At 47.9% G+C, this 24,213-nt stretch overlaps 1 protein-coding gene across 1 annotated transcript; it reads right to left on the bottom strand.

Moving 5' to 3' along the window:
- Positions 1-280: 280 nt before the first annotated feature.
- Positions 281-1,908, bottom strand: LOC139228452 (G-protein coupled receptor 151-like). Its single transcript, XM_070859525.1, has 2 exons — positions 1,844-1,908; positions 281-1,523 (listed from the first exon to the last, which is right to left on the bottom strand). The coding sequence occupies exons 1-2, from the start codon at positions 1,906-1,908 to the stop codon at positions 281-283; spliced, it is 1,308 nt and encodes a 435-aa protein (XP_070715626.1).
- Between the last annotated feature and the right edge of the window lie 22,305 nt (positions 1,909-24,213).

Raw genomic sequence — 24,213 nt, 5'->3', positions numbered from 1 at the left:
GAGTGCAAGGCAAGGGTCCAATTCGTGTCGATCTGAAGACGGTAATGCCAGGGGGCCATCAGTGGTACAACACACGATAGTGTCGGAACGCTGGAGATGCTTGGCTTTGTGGTCAGCACAAGATGGTTCAATGAAAGAAGTTACTTTCTGGAGCGTTGCAGCTCTTGCGAAAAGGTTGGGATGAATTACTTTTGAGAAGGTGGGGAAAATTTAAATGTAAAACACAAACCAGCCAATGTTTGCAGTCCATCCCGATACAGAATTTCCTCCCATTTCTTTTCTAGGAATTTTCTTGGCACTCCCAGGGGATGGGGTCGTTGTTTTCTGTCAGCGCCGCGTTCTTCCTGTCCTGCCAGAAGTGCTGGATGTCCGGGGGGATGCTGTGGGCCAGCTCGCGGAAGATGCCCAGGTCGTCGCGGGCTGAGATGGTGGACAGGGAGGGCGCGGTGCCCTTGCGGGCGGCCGGCTCGCCCCCCGGCTGCCCGTCCTCGCTGCCCCTCGCCCTGCCGCGGCTGGCCAGCGCCCAGACCTTCCTCAAGCCGTCCCTGATGTCCTGCGAGACGGCCAGCAGCACCAGCGGGTCGAGGGCGCAGTTGGCGAACACCACCACTTGTGCCAGCACCAGCAGGGCGGTGGGAGGCACGGGCGCGCCGCTCTCCCGCTGCCGGGCCCAGGTCCACGCCACCCAGTCGGGCAGCCGCATTGCCGCGAACGCCACGCTCAACCCACACAGCATGACGGTGGACCTCCTGGCTTCGTGCCTGCGGTGGGGGACCCTGTTGCTCCCGGGCTGGCTCCGCAGCAGGGCTTTGGCGTAGCAGGTCATGGTCAGGGCCACGGGGACCCCGTAGGCGGCCAGCGGGTAGGCCACCCCGAAGGCTCGCATGAAATTGGCGGCGGAGGCTGGGATGTCCAGGACGCAGGAGGTGGACCGCCCACTGCGCTTGGTGGTGGAGAAGAGCCAGTGTGGGATGGGCAGCAGCAGGGCCAGCGAGCAGATGGAGCAGGTCAACGCCATCACCCGCTGGCACTTGAAGTGGACGTATTTCTTGGGGTTGGCCACATGCCTGTAGCGGGCGTGACCCACCGCTGCCAGGGTGAAGCTCTTGGCCGTCAGGCACGCCTGCAGGAAGTAATCCGAGGACTTGCAGAGCAGCCAGCCGAACGACCAGCTGGGCTTGGAGTAGGTGACGGCTCGGAGGGGGACGCAGCAGAGGAGAACCAGCAAGTCGGTGGCGCTCAGCACCAGGATCAAGCCGTTGACCACCGAGCTCTTGCCCTGCCTGAAGTCGTGGAGCAGCACCGCCGCCACCAGCGTGTTGCCGGCCAAGCCCACCAGGCAGATCACCCCCAGCACCACGGGCAGGGCCACCTTCAGCTCCTCTTCCTTCAGCACCTGGAAACCGCCGGCGTACTCCAACAGGTCGGCGGAGCTGTTCATGGTGCTGAATTCCAGCATCTGGAGCTGTCCGGCGAGGGGCTGTCCGCCGCGCTCTGGTGCTGAAACCCGTCTGCTGCCAGCGCTTTCGGAGCAGAGAGGAGGGGAGGAAGGGAGGGAGTGGGGAGGCAAGGGGTGGCTTAGAAGAAAGGAATACAGGCGCTCTTATAAATAACTTGTCGAGACAAGCACGTCATCCAAAGAGGTGCCTGGTGCCTGGAAGAACGAATTCCAACGAATTCCAGCCGCCACTCTCAAACACTGATACTCCTAATCCTTGGAGGATTTTAACTCATGCAGCACCAGAGCTTCAACGGGCGCAAGTTTTCGAGTTTAGATCATTCTGAGACGCAAATACAGGCTTCTTTCACAGGCTTTTGCTGACAATGAGCTCTCTAAACTTACAGTTTCAGCTCGTCCTCTTTAGGTCTCATTAGTTGGGTGTCTACGTTGGTTGACGTGTAACACATCTTAAGTTAATTCCAGGGGGAGATGAGCGTTTTTATTTTGGTACACAGCGAGTTGTTGTGACCCGGAATGCACTGCCTGAAAGAGTGATGGAAGCAAATTCAATAATACCTCTCAAAAGGCAATTGGATATGTACTTGATGAGAAAAATGTGCAGGGCAATGGGGAAAGAGCAGGAGAGTGGGACTCGTGAGGTAGCTCTTTAAAGAGCCGGCACAGATAGGATGGGCAGGGTGGCCTTCTTTGCTGCATGATTCTAAAATTTTATGAAAATCACTTCCTCTGGGAAAGAAGAAAGAAAGAACTTGCATTTCTATAGCAACCTCAGGACGTCCTCAGGACGCTTTACAGCCAACAAAATACTTTTGAAGTCTAGTCTCATTCGTGTAATTTAGGAATCGCAGCAGCCAATTCGTACACAGCAAGGTCCTGCAAGCAACAATGTGATAATCACTAGATCTTTTGTTTCAATGATGTTGGTTGAGTGATACATGTTTGCCAGGACACTGTGAGGACTCCCCTGTTCTTCTTCAAAACGGGATCGTTTACGTCCACCCGACAGGGGGCAAGGTTTAATGTCTCACTTGAAAGACGGCACCTCCGACAGTGCAGCACTCCTTCAGTCCTGCACTGGAGTGTCAACCTAGATTTGGTACTCCGGAGGGGGGTCTAAACCTTTGACCTTGTGCCTCAGAGGTGAGAGTGCTACCCGCTGAGAGACGCCTGACTTGAATGAAAACATAGAAACATAGAAAATAGGTGCAGGAGTAGGCCATTCGGCCCTTCAAACCTGCACCACCATTCAATAAGATCATGGTTGATCATTCACCTCAGTACCTGCTCAGAATGGAAACATCGCTTTGAATGAAATCACTGACTCCAAGTTAAAATCTAGCCATCATTTCCCGAGCAATCATCTAATTTTCTAACAGTATCTATTTAAAAAATGCCTCTAGCAAAACAGAGCTGTAAAAGCTGTGTTGTTTTTTTTAAAACATGCTTATGTGTAAAATCAAAGAAGATAACAAGCAGATCAAAAACTAAACTCATCGAATATCTAATTTTGCTAGTGTCAAGAGGAATTGCACAATCCTACTGAATGAATTACAGGTGTTCAAATAGAAATTATTTTGTTTTCTGGTGGGAAAATTAAATGGAATTTCTGTTACATAAAAACAGGAAAATGCTGAAAGCAATCAGCAAAGTCAGACATCATCTGTGGAGACAGGTAGACAGGGTTAACATTTCAGCTTGATGACCTTTCACAGATGCTGCCTGATCTACTGAGGATTCCCAGCATTTTCACTTTTATTATTTTAAATTTCAAAGCATCTGCAGTGTTTTGCTTTCTGTTTTCAAGTGAAATTTCACAGTGGCCCACTAAAAGATGGAAGTGGTGACCTCTCCATGCTAAAAAAAAACCCTCTTTTATTTACAAATGATGTATGGAGAGAGATTATCAGATCATGCGTATGTGATTCAATGCTCACCTCCTCATCCCAAACATCTTTTTTCTTCGTGAAGACAGTGTGTGACTTTTTTAACAAATCATTCAATGATTCTCCTTGCTGGGTCCCTGAGAAAGAAAAAAAAAAGACTTGCATTTATATTGCGCCTTTCACGACCAGCGAACATCTCAAAGCGCTTTGCAGCCAATGAAGTACTTTTTGGGAAGTGTAGTTAGTGTTGTAATGTAGGAAACACAGCAGCCAATTTGTGCACAGCATGCTCCCACAAACAGCAATGTGATAATGACCAGATAATCTGTTTTCGTGATGTTGATTGAGGGATAAATATTGGCCCCAGGACACCAGGGATAACTCCCCTGCTCTTCTCCGAAATAGTGCCATGGGATCTTTCACGTCCACCTGAGAGAGCAGACGGGGCATCTGAAAGACGGCACCTCCGACAGTGCAGCACTGGGAGTGTCAGCCTAGATTTATGTGCTCAAGTTCCTGGCGGGGGATTACAGGTGTTCGAATAGAAATCCTTTTTTTTCCTGAGATCGTGATGGCTCCAGGGCGCCATGCCTGACAATGGAAATTGGTAGCAAGTTAGCCCTCTGTGAAAGCCCTGGTGATCTGATAGCTGAATCAGATGGTTCAGCAGTAACCCAGGCCAATCCATCTCACTAATGCAACCGGGAGGAGGAGGAGACCTGTTGCTGGTGCTTGGAATTCATCACACTCTGCTCCAATGCAAATGCCTCAAAGGGTATGGTGGACCGGGCCCTGTTGGTAAAATGTCTGGTTTCAGCTGGTAAACTCCAGCAGTTCCTCTGCATATACTTGAGGTCCCATATTTCCTTTCAATTAAAACCTATCTATACTGGATTTAGCAAAGTGGTTGTGTCCCTCTGGCAAAAGAGAGTTATACTCCATGGGGTCAATCATGACAGGGTGGTGAAAGCAGATTCAGTAGCAACTTTCAAAAGGGAATTGGATACATACTTGAAAAGGAAATATTCACAGGGCTGTGGGGGAAAGAGCAGGGAGGGGGAGTGGGGCTATTCAGATTGCTCTTTCACAGAGCCGGCACAGGCATGATGGGCCGAATGGCCTCCTTCTGTGCTGTATGATTCATACAATAATGTAACATGGCTGATAGCGAGTCAGCAGCCCATTTTACATATCTCTCCCAAGAAAAAAGACAGAAGAATTGTAAAATGGGCTGCCCATCCGCGATCACCCATGTGGCACTATCAGTCAGAATGAAGACCTACCCCATATCTCGAAACAAACACTCGACAGGTCTAGTTTGGAGATACTTAAACTCAGTAATGGGCTTCCATGCATGTCAGATCAAATGAACACCGCTAACAATGCAATAACAATAGGGAGCACTTTATGTCCTCGAAAATCTTCTGTTACAAATAAAGCATTTCACAAATTGTACAACATAGAATTATCATTGATATATCACTTAGAATTTTTGTAAGTCAGTGTTTCTGAAAGGCTAATCAAAGAAGGCAAAAGCCTTATTACTACCATATTCATATAGGCTCATATTGCTAGTAGTGAACATCCTGTGGCATTGCTCATGCAGAGTCCAGGAACATGATGTTTCATAACAACAGGGTTTTGTGCCACTTAACACACAGTGAATTACTATCAATTTTCATAAACTTGGCTTATATTCCACATCACTAAAAGCTGATGCGCAAGTACAAAAAGTTATCAAAAATGCTAGTGGGTTTATAAATGTGTTTTGGGAAGGAGGCAGATAGGAGTAGTTCAAGGCACAAGGTCCCAGATTAGGGGGCCTGTGGCAGCAATGGTGCTGGATGGCCCAGGGGAGATGGTAGGGGCCAGGAGTGGGAGGTGAGGCAGCGGCAATGAAGGAAGTAAGGAGCGTTGCCGCCGGATATGAGAGAACATAGAATCATAGGAAGAGGAGTAGGCCATTCAGCCCCTCGAGCCTGATCTGTCATTCATATGACCGATGTACCATGACACCCAGGTCTCGTTGCACCTCCCCTTTTCCTAATCTGTCACCATTCAGATAATAGTCTGTCTCTCTGTTTTTACCACCAAAGTGGATAACCTCACATTTATCCACATTATACTTCATCTGCCATGCATTTGCCCAGTCACCTAACCTATCCAAGTCACTCTGCAGCCTCATTGAAGGTTGGCATGCAGGTACAGCAGGCGGTTAAGAAAGCAAATGGCATGTTGGCCTTCATAGCGAGGGGATTTGAGTACAGGGGCAGGGAGGTGTTGCTACAGTTGTACAGGGCCTTGGTGAGGTCACACATGGAGCATTGTGTACAGTTTTGGTCTCCTAACTTGAGGAAGGACATTCTTGCTATTGAGGGCGTGCAGCGAAGGTTCACCAGACTGATTCCCGGGATGGCGGGACTGACATATCAAGAAAGACTGGATCAACTGGGCTTGTATTCACTGGAGTTCAGAAGAATGAGAGGGGATCTCATAGAAACGTTTAAAATTCTGACGGGTTTAGACAGGTTAGATGCAGTAAAAATGTTCCCAATGTTGGGGAAGTCCAGAACCAGGGGTCACAGTCTAAGGATAAGGGGTAAACCATTTAGGACCGAGATGAGGAGAAACTTCTCCACCCAGAGAGTGGTGAACCTGTGGAATTCTCTACCACTGGAAGTTGTTGACGCCAATTCACTAAATATATCCAAAAAGGAGGTAGATGTAGTCCTTACTACTAGGGGGATCAAGGGGTATAGCGAGAAAGCAGGAATGGGGTACTGAAGTTGCATGTTCAGCCATGAACTCATTGAATGGCGGTGCAGGCTCGAAGGGCCAAATGGCCTACTCCTGTACCTATTTTCTATGTTTCTATGTTTTCTGCTTTTATATTCTATCCCTCTTGCAATAAAGGCCTGTGTAATGAGACAGGAAAAATAAACGATCTCCAAGTAAATGATCCTCTCGGAATGAGTGATCACAGTATGGTTGAATTTGTAATACAGATTGAGGGTGAGGAAGTTGTGTCAGAAACGAGCGTACTATGCTTAAACAATGGTGCGGACTACAGTGGGATGAGGGCAGAGTTGGCTAAAGTAGACTGGAAACGCAGACTAAACGGTGGCACAATTGAGGAACACTGGAGAACTTTTAAGGAGCTCTTTCATAGTGCGCAAGAAAAATATATTCCAGTGAAAAAGAAGGGCGGTAGGAGAAGGGATAACCAGCCATGGATAACCAAGGAAATAAAGGAGAGTATAAAATCAAAGACCAATGCGTATAAGGTGGCCAAGGGTAGTGGGAAACTAGAGGATTGGGAAAATTTTAAACAACAGCAAAGAGCAATAAAGAAAGGAAAGATAGATTTTGAAGGTAAGCTTGCGCATAACATAAAAACAGATAGTAAAAGCTTTTACAGATATATAAAATGGAAAAGAGTGACTAAAGTAAATGTTGGTCCCTTAGAAGATAAGAAGGGGGATTTAATAATGGGAAATGTGGAAATGGCTGAGACCTTAAACAATTATTTTGCTCCGGTCTTCACAGTGGAAGACACAAAAACTATGCCAAAAATTGCTGGTCATGGGAATGTGGGAAGGGAGGACCTTGAGACAATCATTATCACTAGGGGGGTAGTGCTGGACAGGCTAATGGGACTCAAGGTAGATAAGTCCCCTGGTCCTGATGAAATGCATCCCAGGGTATTAAAAGAGATGGTGGAAGTTATAGCAGATGCATTAGTTATAATCTACCAAAATTCTCTGGACTCTGGGGAGGTACCAGCAGATTGGAAAGCAGCTAATGTAACGCCTCTGTTTAAAAAAGGGGGCAGACAAAAGGCAGATAACTATAGGCTGGTTAGTTTAACATCTGTAGTGGAGAAAATGCTTGAAACTATCATTAAGGAAGAAATAGCGGGACATCTAGATAGGAATAGTGCAATCAAGCAGACACAACATGGATTCATGAAGGGGAAATCATGTTTAACTAATTTACTAGAAATCTTTGAGGATATAACGAACATGGTGGATAGAGGTGTACCGATGGATGTGGTGTATTTAGATTTCCTAAAGGCATTCGATAAGGTGCCACATAAAAGGTTACTGCAGAAGATAGAGGTACGCGGAGTCAGAGGAAATGTATTAGCATGGATAGAGAATTGGCTGGCGAACAGAAAGCAGAGAGTCTGGACAAATGGGTCCTTTTCGGGTTGGAAATCAGTGGATAGTGGTGTGCCACAGGGATCGGTGCTGGGACCACAACTGTTTACAATATACATAGATGACCTGGAAGAGGGGACAGAGTGTAGTGTAACAAAATTTGCAGATGACACAAAGATTAGTGGGAAAGCGGGTTGTGTAGAGGACACAGAAAGGCTGCAAAGAGATTTGGATAGGTTAAGCGAATGGGCTAAGGTTTGGCACATGGAATACAATGTCGGAAAGTGTGAGGTCATCCACCTTGGGAAAAAAAACAGTAAAAGGGAATATTATTTGAATGGGGAAAAATTACAACATGCTGAGATGCAGAGGGACCTGGGGGTCCTTGTGCATGAATCCTAAAAAGTTAGTTTGCAGGTACAGCAGGTAATCAGGAAGGCGAATGGAATGTTGGCTTTCATTGCGAGAGGGATGGAGTACAAAAGCAGGGAGGTCCTGCTGCAACTGTATAGGGCATTGGTAAGGCCACACCTGGAGTACTACGTGCAGATTTGGTCACCTTACTTAAGGAAGGATATACTGGCTTTGGAGGGGGTACAGAGACGATTCACTAGGCTGATACCGGAAATGAGGGGGTTACCTTATGATGATAGATTGAGTAGACTGGGTCTTTATTCGTTGGAGTTCAGAAGGATGAGGGGTGATCTTATAGAAACATTTAAAATCATGAAAGGGATAGACAAGATAGAGGCAGAGAGGTTGTTTCCACTGGTAGGGGAGGCTAGAACTAGGGGGCACAGCCTCAAAATACGGGGGAGCCAATTTAAAACCGAGTTGAGAAGGAATTTCTTCTCCCAGAGGGTTGTGAATCTGTGGAATTCTCTGCCCAAGGATGCAGTTGAGGCGAGCTCATTGAATGTATTCAAGTCACAGATAGATAGATTTTTAACCAATAAGGGAATTAAGGGTTGCGGGGAGAGGGCGGGTAAGTGGAGCTGAGTCCATGGCCAGATCAGCCATGATCTTATTGAATGGCGGAGCAGGCTCGAGGGGCTAGATGGCCTACTCCTGTTCCTAATTCTTATGTTCTTATGTTCTTATAAGGCCAACATTCCATTTGCCTTCCTGATTACTTGCTGTACCTGCATACTAACTTTTTATGTTTCATGTACAAGGACCCCAGGTCTGTCTGTACTGCAGCACTTTGTAATTTTACTCCAATTAAATTATAATTTGCTTTTCTATTATACGGGATCTACAGTCTCTGTCACAGGTGGGACAGACAGTCATTGAAGGAAAGGGTGGGTGGGGAATCTGGTTTGCCGCACGCTCCTTCCGATGCCTGCGCTTGTTTTCTGCATGCTCTCGGCGACGAGACTCGAGGTGCTCAGCGCCCTCCCGGATGCTATTCCTCCAATTTGGGCGGTCTTTGACCAGGGACTCCCAGGTTCTCGGTGGGGATGTTGCACTTTATCAAGGAGGCTTTGAGGGTGTCCTTGAAATGTTTCCTCTGCCCACCTGGGGCTCGTTTGCTGTGTGAGAGTTCCGAGTAGAGCGCTTGCTTTGGGAGCCTTGTGTCGGGCATACGAACAATGTGGCCTGCCCAATGGAACTGGTCGAGTGTGGTCAGTGCTTCAATGCTTTTGGCCTGATGAGAACACTGATGTTGGTGCATCTGTCCTCCCAGAGGATTTGCAGGATCTTGCGGAGACATCTCGATGCGGCATATGATATATGTCAGGTTGAGAATTCATGTGCGAATCCGGCTAAATATAGAAAGTTCAGAGGAGAAGTGAAAAAGAAAATAAGAGGGACAAAGAGAGGGCATGAGAATAGAATGGCAGCTAACATAAATGTAATCCAAAAGTGTTCTACAGGCATATAAATAGTAGATGGGTAGTAAGAGCATGGGTGGGGCTGATTAGGGACCAAAAAGGAGAGCTACGCATGGAGGCAGAGGGTATGGCTGAGGTACTAAATTTTACATCTGTCTTCACCAAGGAAGAAGTTGCTACCATAGACATAGCAAAGGAAGAGGTAGAGGAGATACTGGATGGGATAAGAATTGAGAAGGTACTAGAAAGCTTGGTTGTATTAAAGTAGAGAAGTGACCAGGACTAGATGGGATGCATCCTAGGACACTGAGGGAAGTGAAGAAAGAAATCGCGGATGTACCGCCCATAATTTTCCAATTCTTCTTTGAAACCGGGATGGTGCCAGAGGACTGGAGAATTGCAAATGTTACACCCTTGTTCAAAAAAGAAGTGATAATCCAGGACAAAATTAACAGTCACGTGGACAGGTGTGGATTAATTAAGGAAAGTCAGCACATATTTGTTAGAGGCAACTCATATTTGACCAACCTGATTGAGTTTTTTGGTGAGGTAACGGAGAGGGTTGATGAGGGTAATGCAATTGATGTGGTGTAGATGGATTTCCGAAAGGCGTTCAACAAAGTACCACGTAATAGGCTTGCCAGCAAAGTTGAAGCCCATGGAATAAAAGGGACAGTGGCAGCATGGATACGGACTTAGCCAAGTGACAGGAAACAGAGAGTAGTAGTGAACGGTTGTCTTCCGGACTGGAGGAAGGTTCCCCAGCGGATCAATTCTACGATCACTGCTTTTCTTGATATATATTAATGACTTGGATACGGATGTACAGGGCAAAATTTCAAAATTTGCAGATGACACAAAACTTGGAAGTATAGTGAACAGTGAGGACGATAGTGATAGACTTCAAGAGACTGATTCTCGGGATGGTAGGACTGACATATGAAGAAAGACTGGATCGACTAGGCTTATATTCACTGGAATTTAGAAGAATGAGAGGGGATCTCATAGAATCATATAAAATTCTGATGGCTTTGGACAGGTTAGATGCAGGAAGAATGTTCCCGATGTTGGGGAAGTCCAGAACCAGGGGTCACAGTCTAAGGATAAGGGGTAAGCTATATAGAACAGAGATGAGGAGAAACTTTTTCACCCAGAGAATTGTGAACCTGTGGAATTCTCTACCACAGAAAGTTGTTGAGTCCAGTTTGTTGGATATATTCAAAAGGGAGTTAGATGTGGCCCTTACGGCTAAAGGGATCAGGTGGTATGGAGAGAAAGCAGGAATGGGGTACTGATGTTGCCTGATCAGCCATGATCATATTGAATGGTGGTGCAGACTCGAAGGGCTGAATGGCCTACTCCTGCACCTATTTTCTATGTTTCTATGTTTCTAAGAGGACAAAGACAGGCTGGTGGAATGTGCAGACACGTGGCAGATGAAATTTAATGCAGAAAAGTGCAAACTGATACATTTTGGTAGAAAGAATGAAGAGAGGAAATATAAACTAATGGGTACAATCCTAAAGGGGATGCATGAACAGAGAGACCTGGGAGTATACGTGCGTAAATTTTTGAAGGTCACAGGACAGTTTGAGGAAGCAGTTAAAAAAGCTTATGGGATCCTGGGCTTCATGAAGAGAGGCATAGAGTACAAAAAAGCGTGGAGATGAACCTGTATAAAACGCTCAACTGGAGTATTGAACCTAATTCTTGGCCCCACACTTTAGGAAGGATGTGAAGACCTTGGAGAGGGTGCAGAAAAGATTTACAAGAATGATTCCAGGGATAAGGGACTTCAGTTCCGTGGATAGACTGGAGAATCTGGGGTTGTTCCCCTGAGAGCAAGGAAGATTGAGAGGAGATTTGATCCCTAACCCTAAATCATGAGGGGTCTAGTCAGAGTAAATAGAGAGAAACTGTTCCCATTGGCGAAAGAACCAGAGGACGCAGATTTAAGGCGATTGGCAAAAGAACCAAAAGGCGACATGAGGAAAACCCTTTTTATGCAGCGAGTGGTTAGGATCTGGAATGCACGGCCTGAAAGGGTGATGGAGACAGACTCGATCGTGGCTTTCAAAAGGGAATTGGATAAGTAGCTGAAGGAAAAGAAAATTTGCAGGGCTACGGGGAAAGGGCGGGGGGAGTGGGACTGGCTGAGGTGCTCTGGCAGAGAGCCGGCACGGGCTCGACGGGTCGAATGGCCTCCTTCTGTGCTGTAGCCATTCTATGATTCTTTCTGTGAATAAATGTTTCCTGACATCAGCCCTGATATCCTATAGGATCATGGAAGGTACAGGGTCAGCAATTTGAGTGGTGGTAATGGTGGGATCTGTGGGGGGGGAGGGGGAGGGCGGTGGGGGGAGGGAGGGAGAATGCCAATGGCAGTGACGGGGAGAACAAGGTGACAGTGGCAATAGTGGGCAATGGTCTTGATGGACTTGGGATTCGGAGGACTGATTCAGGCATCTCCAACAGCACAGCACTCCCTCAGTACTGCACAGGAGTGTGATGGAAATACTATTACACTTGCAGCAAATGCAAAACTTTTATCACATTGTAGACATGTCTTTTTTTTTTCTGCTCTCTAATTCAAGTTAAACCGTGACAATGGCAGAAAGGCCAAAGGTGAAAGGTGAAAGAGGACTGAGATGAGGAGAATCTTCTTCACTCAGAGAGTGGCAAACCTTCGGAATTCTCTACCCCAGAGGGCTGTGGAAGCGCAGTCTTTGAATATATTCAAGACAGAGATCGCTAGATTTTTGGATATTAAACGAATCAAGGGAAATGGGGATAGTGCAGGATATTGGAGTTGAGGTAGAAGATCAGCCATGATCTCATTGAATGGCGGAGCAGGCTCGAGGGGCCGAATGGCCTGCTCCTAATTCTTATGACTGACATCAGGAAGTTCTTCTTCACATAAAGGTGTGGATTTTCATCTTCACAGCATGTAATCTAGTAGGTTTGACCACACTTTAAAGAACCCTCCATTTTCATTCGACTGATTTGAAAGGGATGAAATTGGGCCGGTTGTATGAAGGATGAGCAATCAGTTCTGCCAGACTACAAGCCAGGTGGTGAAGACAAACATTTACTTCAAAGACTTTTCAATGTTTGGCATTGACATCAAAAAATAGTGGAGGCTGGGTTTGTTTTCTTTGGAGCAGAGGAGGCTGAGGGGTGACCTTATTGAGGTGTATAAAATTATGAGGTACCTAGATAGAGTAGATAGGAAGGACCTTTTTCCCTTAGCAGAGAAGTCAAAACCCAGGGAGCATAGATTTAATGTAATTGGTGGAAGGATCAGAGGGGATTTGAGGGGAACTTTTTTTCACTCAGAGGGTGGTGGGGGTCTGGAACTCACTGCCTGAAAGTGTGGTAGAGGCAAAAACCCTCACCACACTTAAAAAGGTACTTGGATATTCACATGAAGTGCCGTAAACTTCAGGGTTACGGACCAAGAGCTGGAAAGTGGGATTAGGCTAGATAAGTCTTTGTCGGCTGGCACGGACACGATGGGCCGAATGGGGAATAATTTCAGGAACAGTTTGTTTCTGTGTCAGGGGCAGTGTGCCTCTTCTGGATGGGTTAAGCCAGATTGCATTGAGTGGCTTTTCCCATTCATATCTGTGTTGTCGTCTCTCAAACATTTGGCCCAGGTTTTCCAACTGCACTGAGATGCACTGCAGCAAGGCTTCTTCAGCAGCACCTCCCAAACCCGTGCCCTCTACCACCTAGAAGGACGAGGACAGCAGGCGCACGGGAACCCCACCATCTCACAGGTTCCCCTCCAAGTCACGCACCATTCTGACTTGGAAATATATCGGCCGTTCCTTCATCGTCGTTGGGTCAAAATCCTGGAACACCCTCCCTAACAGCACTGTGGGAGCACCTTCACCACATGGACTGCAGCGGTTCAAGAAGGCGGCTCACCACCACCTTCTCAAGGGGCAATTAGGGATGGGCAATAAGTGCCGGCCTTGCCAGCGATGCCCACATCTCTTGACTGAAGAAAAAAATATGTAACCCCTCCAGCAGTAAGCTCCATCTTGGTGTCTGGGGGCCTTCCGGGAGTTTGCCCTGCTTACTTAATGACCCAGGAAAATGGTTTGGAATTACAATAGAGAGGAGGCAATGGGCAACGGTCCCACTCCATCGTTAATGGATCAACAACAACTGGGAGAAGCTGGGTATGTACTCAAGGGTTAAAGGACCAGAAGGATATGCTGATAGAGTTAGATGAAGCAAGGGTGGGAGGAGGCTCGTGTGGGGGATAAGTATCGGCATAGATCAGTAGGACCGACTGGCCTGTTTCTATGCTGTAAAGCCTCAGTGTTTCTCCGTAAAATACACTCCTAAATGTCTCCCACCTTTCCTCATACCTCAGAACCATGACATTGGGGACTAGCCCCTCATGACTCTTCTCTGCACTGGTTCCAACATTTAAATGTCTTCCTTACCTAAGGAAGGATATACTTGCCATAGAGGGAGTGCAACGAAAGTTCACCTGACTGATTCCTGGGATGGGGGGATTGTCCTATGAGGAGAGAATGAGTAGACCAGGCCTATATTCTCTAGAGTTTAGAAGAATGAGAGGTGATCTCATTGAAACATCCAAAATTCTTACAGGACTTGACAGGGTAGATGCAGGGAGGATGTTTTCCCTGGCTGGGGAGTCTAGAATCAGGGGACACAGTCTCAGAATAAGGGGTCGGCCATTTAGGACTGAGATGAGGCGAAACCTCTTCACTCAGAGGGTGCTAATCTTTGGAATTCTCTACCCCAGAGGGCTGTGGAGGCTCAGTTGTTGAGTATATTCAAGACAAGATCGATAGATTTTTAGATATTAAGAGAATCAAGGGGTATGGGGATCGGGCAGGAAAGTGCAGTTGAGGTCGAAGATCAGCCATGATCTCATTGAATGGCAGAGCAGGCTCGAAGGGCCGAATGGCCTACTCCTGCCCCTATTTCTTATGTTCTTATGTTTCTCAGTGGCCAGAACTGGACACGGTGCTCAAGGTGCCGTCTGACCGGCGTCCTGTACAGGTTGATCATAAATTCCCCTGACTTGTATTCGACTATTTTACCGTTCACAACGAGACTGACTGCCTTTCAAAAAGTACTTCATTGTCTGTGCACAGTGGCGGATTAACCATAGAGCAGATGGGGCTGCAGCCCCAGGCCCACCAAAGAGCATTGGCCCACCAAATAAATGTAGGAAAAAAAATATAAGGCCTCCCAAATAGGCTGAATAGAATGGACAATCAGAGGAAAAAACAAGACCGAGGAAAATATTGTTTATTGGTCTAATGTGCACATACCTATTTTTAAAGACACAAGATCTTAACTATTTATCTGTGTTATTATTTAACTGTGTTATTATATAAATATATTTAATATATAAAATATATAAAATATATAATATATTATAGTATATATTATTATTATATATTATATATTATTATATATTATTAATATATTTAATATATAAAATATATTAATATATTATAGTATAAGTCCACCGTAGTCATTTGTTATTATATTTATGCATAACTATTATATAACTATTATATGATATAACATAACTATAGGCCCATTTGGATCAGTTTGCCTCAGGACCATCAGGCGCTTAATCTGGCCCTTGGGGCATCGTGAGGCACTATATAAATTCAAAGCTCTCTCTTATTCTGCTGGTTAAAACCATGTTGGTCCACAACCCCCAGCCCCACCCCCACCGTGTCCCTCTTTAAGGTTGAAATTGTGCTGTGTGATGTTAATGACAAACACATCAGAACACCTTTATGTCAGTCTTCACACCTCTTGTGACAGACAAAGGAAATGAGCAAGAGCATGTTACTCAGATCATGCTGCACGCTTCTCTGTCTGAGTTCCGTGCCAGACTTGGCTGAGAGAAATTCAACCTTCTTTCTGTGATTGCACCGACTCCACCCCCTCTTCAGATGTCAGCTATGGCTCAGTGGGCAGCCCACTTGTCTCTGAGTCAGAAGGCTGTGAGTTCAAGTCCCACTCCAGGTACTTCAGCACATAAATCCAGGCTGATACTCCAGTGCAGTGCTGAGAGATTGCTGCACTGTCAAAGGTGCCCTTTTTAATAAGACCTTAAACTGAGGAACAGTGAGACTCCACATTCCAGGATCAGGGACCATCATCTGACACACTTTCATTCTCTGGTATTTATTTTTAAAGTTGCCGTGCTCACAGTAAAACCCTCCTGAGGCTTATTTTTGAATAATGTTACAGCATTACATCAAAGAAAGCCATTAAGCAGCGTGGTAAAGTGCATAGGATCTGGCCTGGAGACGGCGTAGGTTAAACAGCTTCCCACTGGTTCTATCGTTTAGTTCCACTCCAGCGGGGAGCTTGTCGACTGTGAGGTGGAGCGTGGCAGCGAGGAAGATTGAGAAGAGGGTTGGGGCGATGATGCAGCCCTGCTTGACCCCGGTCCGGATGTGGATTGGGTCTGTGATGGATCAATTGGTAAGGATCACGGCCTGCATGTCGTCATGGAGCAGGCGGAGGATGATGATGTACTTTTGGGGGCATCCGAAGCGGAGGAGGACGCTCCATAGACCCTCGAGGTTGACAGTGTCAAAGGCCTTTGTAAGGTCAAAGAAGACTATGAACGCGGACGACGCCTGCGTCTGTGCAGATGCAGAGGCTGAACTCCAGGACATAGTCGACGTATTTACTGAGGCGTACGAAAGCATGGGCCTTATGCTAAACATCAGTAAGACAAAGGTCCTCCACCAGCCTGTCCTCGCCGCACAGCACTGCCCAGACATCAAGATCCACGGCGCGGCCCTGGACATCATAGACCATTTCCCTTATCTCGGGAGCCTCCTATCAACAAGAGCAGTCATTGATGCCAAGATCCAACACAGCCTCCAGTGCACCAGTGCAGCCTTCGGCCACCTGAGGAAAAGAGTGTTTGAAGACCAGGCCCTCAAAACTGCCACCAAGCTCATGGTCTACAGGGCTGTAGTAATACCCACCCTCCTGTATGGCTCAGAAACATGGACCATGTACAGCAGACACCTCAAGTCGCTGGAGAAATACCACCAATGATGTCTCCGCAAAATCCTACAAATCCCCTGGGAGGACAGACTGACCACACTTGATCAGCTTCGCTGGGCAGGCCACATTGTCCGCGTGCCAAACAGTAGACTCCCAAAGCAAGTGCTCTACACGGAGCTCCTTCATGGCAAGCGAGCCCCAGGTGGGCAGCAGAAACGTTACAAGGACACCTTCAAAGCCTCCCTGATAAAGTGCAACATCTCCACTGACACCTGGGAGTCCCTGGGCAAAGACCGCCCTAAGTGGAGGAAGGGCATCCGGGAGGGTGCTGAGCTCCTCGAGTCTCATCGCGTAAAGCATGCAGAAATCAAGCGCAGGCAACGGAAAGAGCATGCGGCAAACCAGTCCCACCCACCCCTTCCCTCAACGACTATCCGTCCCACCTGTGACAGGGCCTGTGGTTCTCGTATTGTTCAGCCACCTAAGAACTCATGTTAAGAGTGGAAGCAAGTCTTCCTCGATTCCGATGGACTGCCTATGATGATGATGAAAGTGCATAAAAACATAAGAAATAGGAGCAGGAGTAGGCCATACGGCCCCTCGCGTCTGCTGCGCCATTTAATACGATCGTGGCTGATCTGATCATGGACTCAGGTCCACGTCCCTGCCCGCTCCCCGTAACCCATTACTCCCTTATTGGTTAAGAATTCTGTTATCGGTTAAGATAATGCAACACAAAGTGGCGAGACATCATTGGACACTTTTCTATAAATTACAAGCTGGTTAATAAAACTACGTCATTGCTTGATAGAGGTCTTAATCTGTCTTTTTGTCCAAAGCATCTGGTGGTCGTCCTGTGGTGATGCTGCCTGCAGCTTTGCTCATGCAATTCCCATCTCCATTCATATTCAGACTTCATTGTTTCTTCTCAGGTTGGCATGAAAGATCCCACGGTACTATTGGAAGAAGAACAGGGGAGTTCTTCCGGTGTCCTGACCACTATCACATTGGGCGGGCCACACCGTCCGCATGCCCGACACAAGACTCCCAAAGCAAGCGCCCTACTCGGAGCTCCTACCACGGCAGGCGAACCCCAGGTGGGCAGAGGAAACGTTTCAAGGACACCCTCAAAGCCTCCCTGATAAAGTGCAACATTCCCACCGACACCTGGGAATCCCTGGCCAAAGACTGCCCTAAGTGGAAGAAGAGCATCCGGGAGGGCGCTGAGCGCCTCGAGTCTCGTCGCCGAGAGCATGCAGAAAACAAGCGCAGGCAGCGGAAGGAGTGTGCGGCAAACCAGACTCCCCACCCACCCTTTCCTCCAACCACTGTCTGTCCCACCTGTGACAGAGACTGTAATTCCTCTATTGGACTGTTCAGTCACCTGAGAACTCACTTTTCGAGTGGAAGCAAGTCTTCCTCGATTTCGAGGGACTGTCTATGATGATGATTATCCCTCAACCACCACCAAAAATACCAGGTCATTCATCTCATTGCTTTTTTTGTTGGAGCTTGCTGTGCGTAAATTGACTGCCCTCTTTTCTACACTTCAGATGATACATTAAACCGAGGCCCTCGTCTGCTCTCTTAGGTGGATGTAAAAGATCCCATGGCACGATTTCCAAGAAGAGCAGGGGAGTTATCCCCGGTGTCCTAGCCAATATTTATCCCTCAATCAACACAACAAAAACAGATTATCTGGGTCGTTATCACATTGCTGATTGTGGGAGCTTGCTGTGCGCAAATTGGCTGCTGCGTTTCCTACATCAGAACAGTGACTACACTCCAAAAAGTACTTCATTGGCTGCAAAGCACTTTGAGATGTCTGGGGGCCGTGAAAGGCGCTATAGAAATGCAAGTCTTTCTTTCTTTATGTTACAGCAGCGACCATACCTCAAACAATACTTCATGGGCTGACGAAAGGTGTGGTGTGAATGCAAGTGCTCTCTTTTTTTCTCGTTCAGACGGTGACCAACATGCCTTGTGTTTACAGCTTCCCTCCAGCCTGTTTGTCTTTTAGCTTTGTTTCAGATTTCGGGTACTGTCAGGGCGTGACTCTCAGCCCGGTTTGCCAGAGCACTGTAGAATTACACGGAGCCATTTGCTCTCCGATTACATCTCCTGTCTGCACAGTGTGCTCTGCTGCCCGTGATCGCTGCCTGCAGATTCCATTTGTAGCATCCAAGCCCCTTGGGCACCCAAAAAAGAATTTGATGCAGTGCCTCAGCTCAGATGGGAGCTGCTGATCATTATCCGGGGACTTCCCAGTGGAAACTACACAAGCATGAACTTTGGGAAAGGAGAAGATTGGATCTTCATAGTCCAACATATTCCCCACTGGCTGGGATCCACTTGAGGAACAGCCACTTGGGTGAGGTATCCAAAGGCTGATTAGACCTGTGTGCCCCAGTGGGCAGCCTTTCTGCTTTCAGTCAGACGATTGTCCCACCCCAGAGAATTGACCTCACAATTTTGGCTGATGCTCCCAGTGCGGTACTGAAGAAGCGCTGCCCTGCGGGAGGTGCCATCTTAAATAAAACACTAATTGTGCCACCGCTGGAGTACTGCGTGCAGATATGATCACCACATTACAGGGAAGATGTGGTTGCACTGGAGAGGGTGCAGAGCAGATTTACGAGCATGTTGCCTTGACTGGAGAATTTTAGCTATGAGGACAGATTGGATCGGCTGGGGTTGTTTTCTTTGGAACCGAAGAGGCTGAGGGGAGACCTTATTGAGGTGTATAAAATTCTGAGGGGCCTAGACAGAGTGGATAGGATAGGAAGGACCTGTTTCCTTTAGCAGAGGGGTCAACAACCAGGGGGCATAGATTTAAAGTAATTGGGGGGAGGTTTAGAGGGGATTTCTTGGGAAAGTTCTTCACCTAGAGGGTGGTGGGGATCTGGAACTCACTGCCTGAAAGCATAGTAGAGGCAGAAACCCTCACCACATTTAAAAAGTACTTGAATGTGCACTTAAAACACCATAACCTACAGTGCTACGGACCAAGAGCAGGGAAAGTGGGAATAGGCTGGATAGCTCTTTTTCGGCCGGCACGGACACACTGGGCCGAAACAGCCTCCTTCCATGCTGTAAATTTCTAAACAATCTGCCCTCTCAGGTGGATGTAAAAGATCTCATGGCACTATTCAATGAAGAGCAGGGAAGTTCTCCCCTGGGAACAGCGGTGTCCTGACCAACATTAATCAGCTCAACCAACTCCACTAAAAAAGAGATTATCTGATTATTATTACATGGCGACTATTGTGTCTGTATGCACTCTAGTAATGACTCCACAAGGTAAGGTACTGTACGTGAACTGTTGTGACCTCAGTCCATTTATTACAGCTCCTGAGTGAGGGTACAGTGTGGTGAGCTCCCTTTTATACCTGGTTACCTGTCGTGTACAGGTGACCCCTAGGTCTCCACCAGTTGCACCCTCTGGTGGTACAAGCATAGTGTATACAGTGTGAAGGTACATCCAGTAGTCTTATGTAACTGTACATTAAGTGTACAGGGAGTATACTTATATTATACATACACAACAGCGACGTGTGAGATCTGGCTGTGCGCAAATTGGCTGCTAATTTTCCCACGTTACTATAGTAAATAGTACTTAATTAGCTGTAAAGCACTTTGGGATGTCGTGAATGTGCTATAGAAATCCTCCATGTCTTTCTTTCGGTGGAATCCACTGAGCTGCTGACACCTCCTCTTCCCAAAGGAAGCTGGTATGTTGACCTTTATTACAAGAGAATTTGAGTACAAGAGTAAAGACGCCTTGCTGCAATTATATCGGGCCTTGGCGCAGCGAGTGGTTAGGATTTGGAGTGCACTGTCTGATAGGGCGGTAGCAGCAGATTCCATAATAGTCTTCAGAAGGGAATTGGATAAATATTTCAAGGAGAAAATATTGCAGGCACGTTGGGTTGGAGGCGAGGGGCAGGACTAACTGGATTGTGCTTCGAAAGAGCCAGCGCAGACTCGATGGGCCTAATGGCCTCCTTCTGTGCTGTACTATTCCATGATTCTATGTTTAGTATATGAAACTGACACGCATATTTGAGGTCAATCCAAAACTCGGCAGCTCGTGTCCCAACTCATACAAATCCCGTACACCCATCGCTCCTGTGCTCGCTGACCTACATTGGCTTCCGCTTAAGCAACGCCTCAATTTCAAAATTCTCATCCTTGTTTACAAGTCCCTCCATGGCCTCGCCCCTCCCGATCTCTGTAACCTCCTGCAGCCTCACAACCCCCTCCAAGATGTCTGCGCTCCTCTAATTCTGCCCTCTTGAGCATTCCTGATTATACTCACTCAACCATCGGTGGCCGTGCCTTCAGCTGCCTGGGCCCCAAGCTCTGGAACCCCCTCTCTAAACCTCTCCACCTCTCTACCTCTCTTTCCTCCTTTAAGATGCTCCTTAAAGCCTAAGGGTAAGACTTTCCACTTCACATCGCCCATCTATGGCCCATGTATTACCCAAAATGGACCACTATCGCCCATTTTAAGGAAAAAGTAGAAACTAGGTCAGAAATATCGCCGGAAAAATAAGCCCCCAAGTTTCAGCTCACTTCGCCGAACTGATCGCCGAACTGATCGCCGAACTGATCGCCGAGCTGATCGCCGAACTGATCGCCGAACTGATCGCCGAGCTGATCGCCGAGCTGATCGCCGAACTGATCGCCGAGCTGATCGCCGAGCTGATCGCCGAACTGATCGCCGAGCTGATCGCCGAACTGATCGCCGAACTGATCGCCGAACTGATCGCCGAACTGATCGCCGAACTGATCGCCGAGCTGATCGCCGAACTGATCGCCGAACTGATCGCCGAACTGATCGCCGAACTGATCGCCGAACTGATCGCCGAGCTGATCGCCGAACTGATCGCCGAACTGATCGCCGAGCTGATCGCCGAACTGATCGCCGAACTGATCGCCGAACTGATCGCCGAACTGATCGCCGAGCTGATCGCCGAGCTGATCGCCGAGCTGATCACCGAACTGATCGCCGAGCTGAGCGCCGAGCTGATCGCCGAACTGATCGCCGAGCTGATCGCCGAACTGATCGCCGAACTGATCGCCGAACTGAGCGCCGAGCTGATCGCCGAACTGATCGCCGAGCTGATCGCCGAACTGATCGCCGAGCTGATCGCCGAACTGATCGCCGAGCTGATCGCCGAACTGATCGCCGAACTGATCGCCGAACTGATCGCCGAACTGATCGCCGAGCTGATCGCCGAACTGATCGCCGAACTGATCGCCGAACTGATCGCCGAGCTGAGCGCCGAGCTGATCGCCGAGCTGATCGCCGAACTGATCGCCGAGCTGATCGCCGAACTGATCGCCGAACTGATCGCCGAACTGATCGCCGAACTGATCGCCGAGCTGATCGCCGAACTGATCGCCGAGCTGATCGCCGAACTGATCGCCGAACTGATCGCCGAACTGATCGCCGAGCTGATCGCCGAGCTGATCGCCGAACTGATCGCCGAGCTGATCGCCGAGCTGATCGCCGAACTGATCGCCGAACTGATCGCCGAACTGATCGCCGAGCTGATCGCCGAACTGATCGCCGAGCTGATCGCCGAACTGATCGCCGAACTGATCGCCGAGCTGATCGCCGAGCTGATCGCCGAGCTGATCGCCGAACTGATCGCCGAACTGATCGCCGAACTGATCGCCGAACTGATCGCCGAACTGATCGCCGAGCTGAACGCCGAACTGATCGCCGAGCTGATCGCCGAACTGATCGCCGAACTGATCGCCGAGCTGATCGCCGAACTGATCGCCGAGCTGATCGCCGAACTGATCGCCGAACTGATCGCCGAACTGATCGCCGAGCTGATCGCCGAGCTGATCGCCGAACTGATCGCCGAGCTGATCGCCGAGCTGATCGCCGAACTGATCGCCGAACTGATCGCCGAACTGATCGCCGAGCTGATCGCCGAACTGATCGCCGAGCTGATCGCCGAACTGATCGCCGAACTGATCGCCGAGCTGATCGCCGAGCTGATCGCCGAGCTGATCGCCGAGCTGATCGCCGAACTGATCGCCGAACTGATCGCCGAACTGATCGCCGAACTGATCGCCGAACTGATCGCCGAGCTGAACGCCGAACTGATCGCCGAGCTGATCGCCGAACTGATCGCCGAACTGATCGCCGAGCTGATCGCCGAACTGATCGCCGAGCTGATCGCCGAGCTGATCGCCCACACATGGCCCATCCCAAGTTTCAGCACATGGCCATCACAAGACCAAGCTTTTGGTCATCTGCCCTAATTTCTTCTTATGTGGCTCAGTGCCAAACTTAATTGTTTTGTCTTACAATGCACCTGTGAAGCGCCTTGAGATGTTTTACTACATTAAAGGTGCTCTATAAATAAAAGTTGTTGTTGTTGTTGTTGCTGTAGTAATAGTCACCTTTATCCTTTGCTTGTTAAGCAGGGAAAGTATAAGGCACTTTTACAGCAGTAGGCACTAAACTCTTGAACCAAAAGGCTTAATCACGTCAGTTTAATCCCTTAAGTAAGCTTCGTTAAAGACATGTCATTGCATACTGTGTTTGCAAGCTTCAGGATTCTATAATCATTGTTGGTAAGTTTCAGAGAAAATGGCTAGTGCTGTAGGAAGGATACACCTGGGCACACAATATCTTTTTTAATTAGGGGGTTCTGTAGTGCCAAAAGACAGATTTATAAAGAAAGGTTTTGTAATGTATTTGCTCCATGGGTTCTTTGCTTATAAATTCATAGCAACACTTTGCTATTCAGAAGTAATTTGTTTATTAACAAAGGTTTAACAATCACACTACACGTTACCAGTTCATCCACCAGGCTCACAACTGCATACCTCATCATGGAGAAACTAGACCCAACGGACTGGGGTTTTATTAAGTCTTGTGAACCCCACGTGATGGGCTAAGACACTCACAATGCAACAGTTCTACAACTATTTTCTTGCACCTGTAAAACCAATGTTATTAAAGGGGCACTAAAACCACAATTAAAAAAATTAAACTTTAAACGATCAAACTAAAATTTGATTGCCGGGGGTGATGATGCATTCCAGTCTCTCTGGTGTCCATTTCTCACGGAAGGTAGCAGGCATACCGGTGAACACCGCATGCTCCATCTCCAGGGACACTCTGGCTCGGATGTAACCGCGGAAGAGAGGCAGGCAGTCGGGCTGAACAACCCCCTCGACCGCCCGCTGCCTGGACCGGTTAATGGCCACCTTGGCCGTGCCCAGGATCAGTCCTATGAGAAGACCTTCTGAACTGCCCGCTCCCCTCCACACAGGGTGCCCAGTAGCGTGGGACTGAAGTGCATCCAGAATTTGAAGAGAAGCCCCTTCAGATATTGGACGAGGGACTGCAACTTCGTACATGTGGAGGAGGATTTCCTGGAGTGCATAAGGAATGGTTTTCTAGACCAATATGTCGAGGAACCAACTAGGGGGGAGGCCATCTTAGACTGGGTGTTGTGTAATGAGAGAGGGTTAGTTAGCAATCTCGTTGTGCGAGGCCCCTTGGGGAAGAGTGACCATAATATGGTGGAATTCTACATTAGGATGGAGAATGAAACAGTTAATTCAGAGACCATAGTCCAGAACTTAAAGACGGGTAACTTTGAAGGTATGAGGCGTGAATTGGCTAGGATAGATTGGCGAATGATACTTAAGGAGTTGACAGTGGATGGGCAATGGCAGACATTTAGAGACCGCATGGATGAACTACAACAATTGTACATCCCTGTCTGGCGTAAAAATAGAAAAAGGAAGGTGGCTCAACCATGGCTCTCAAGGGAAATCAGGGATAGTATTAAAGCCAAGGAAGTGGC

This window comes from Pristiophorus japonicus, chromosome 2 (genome assembly GCF_044704955.1).
Source record: "Pristiophorus japonicus isolate sPriJap1 chromosome 2, sPriJap1.hap1, whole genome shotgun sequence".
In the NCBI taxonomy this organism is placed as follows: domain Eukaryota; kingdom Metazoa; phylum Chordata; class Chondrichthyes; family Pristiophoridae; genus Pristiophorus; species Pristiophorus japonicus.
This window is presented reverse-complemented; position numbering and strand designations above follow the sequence as displayed.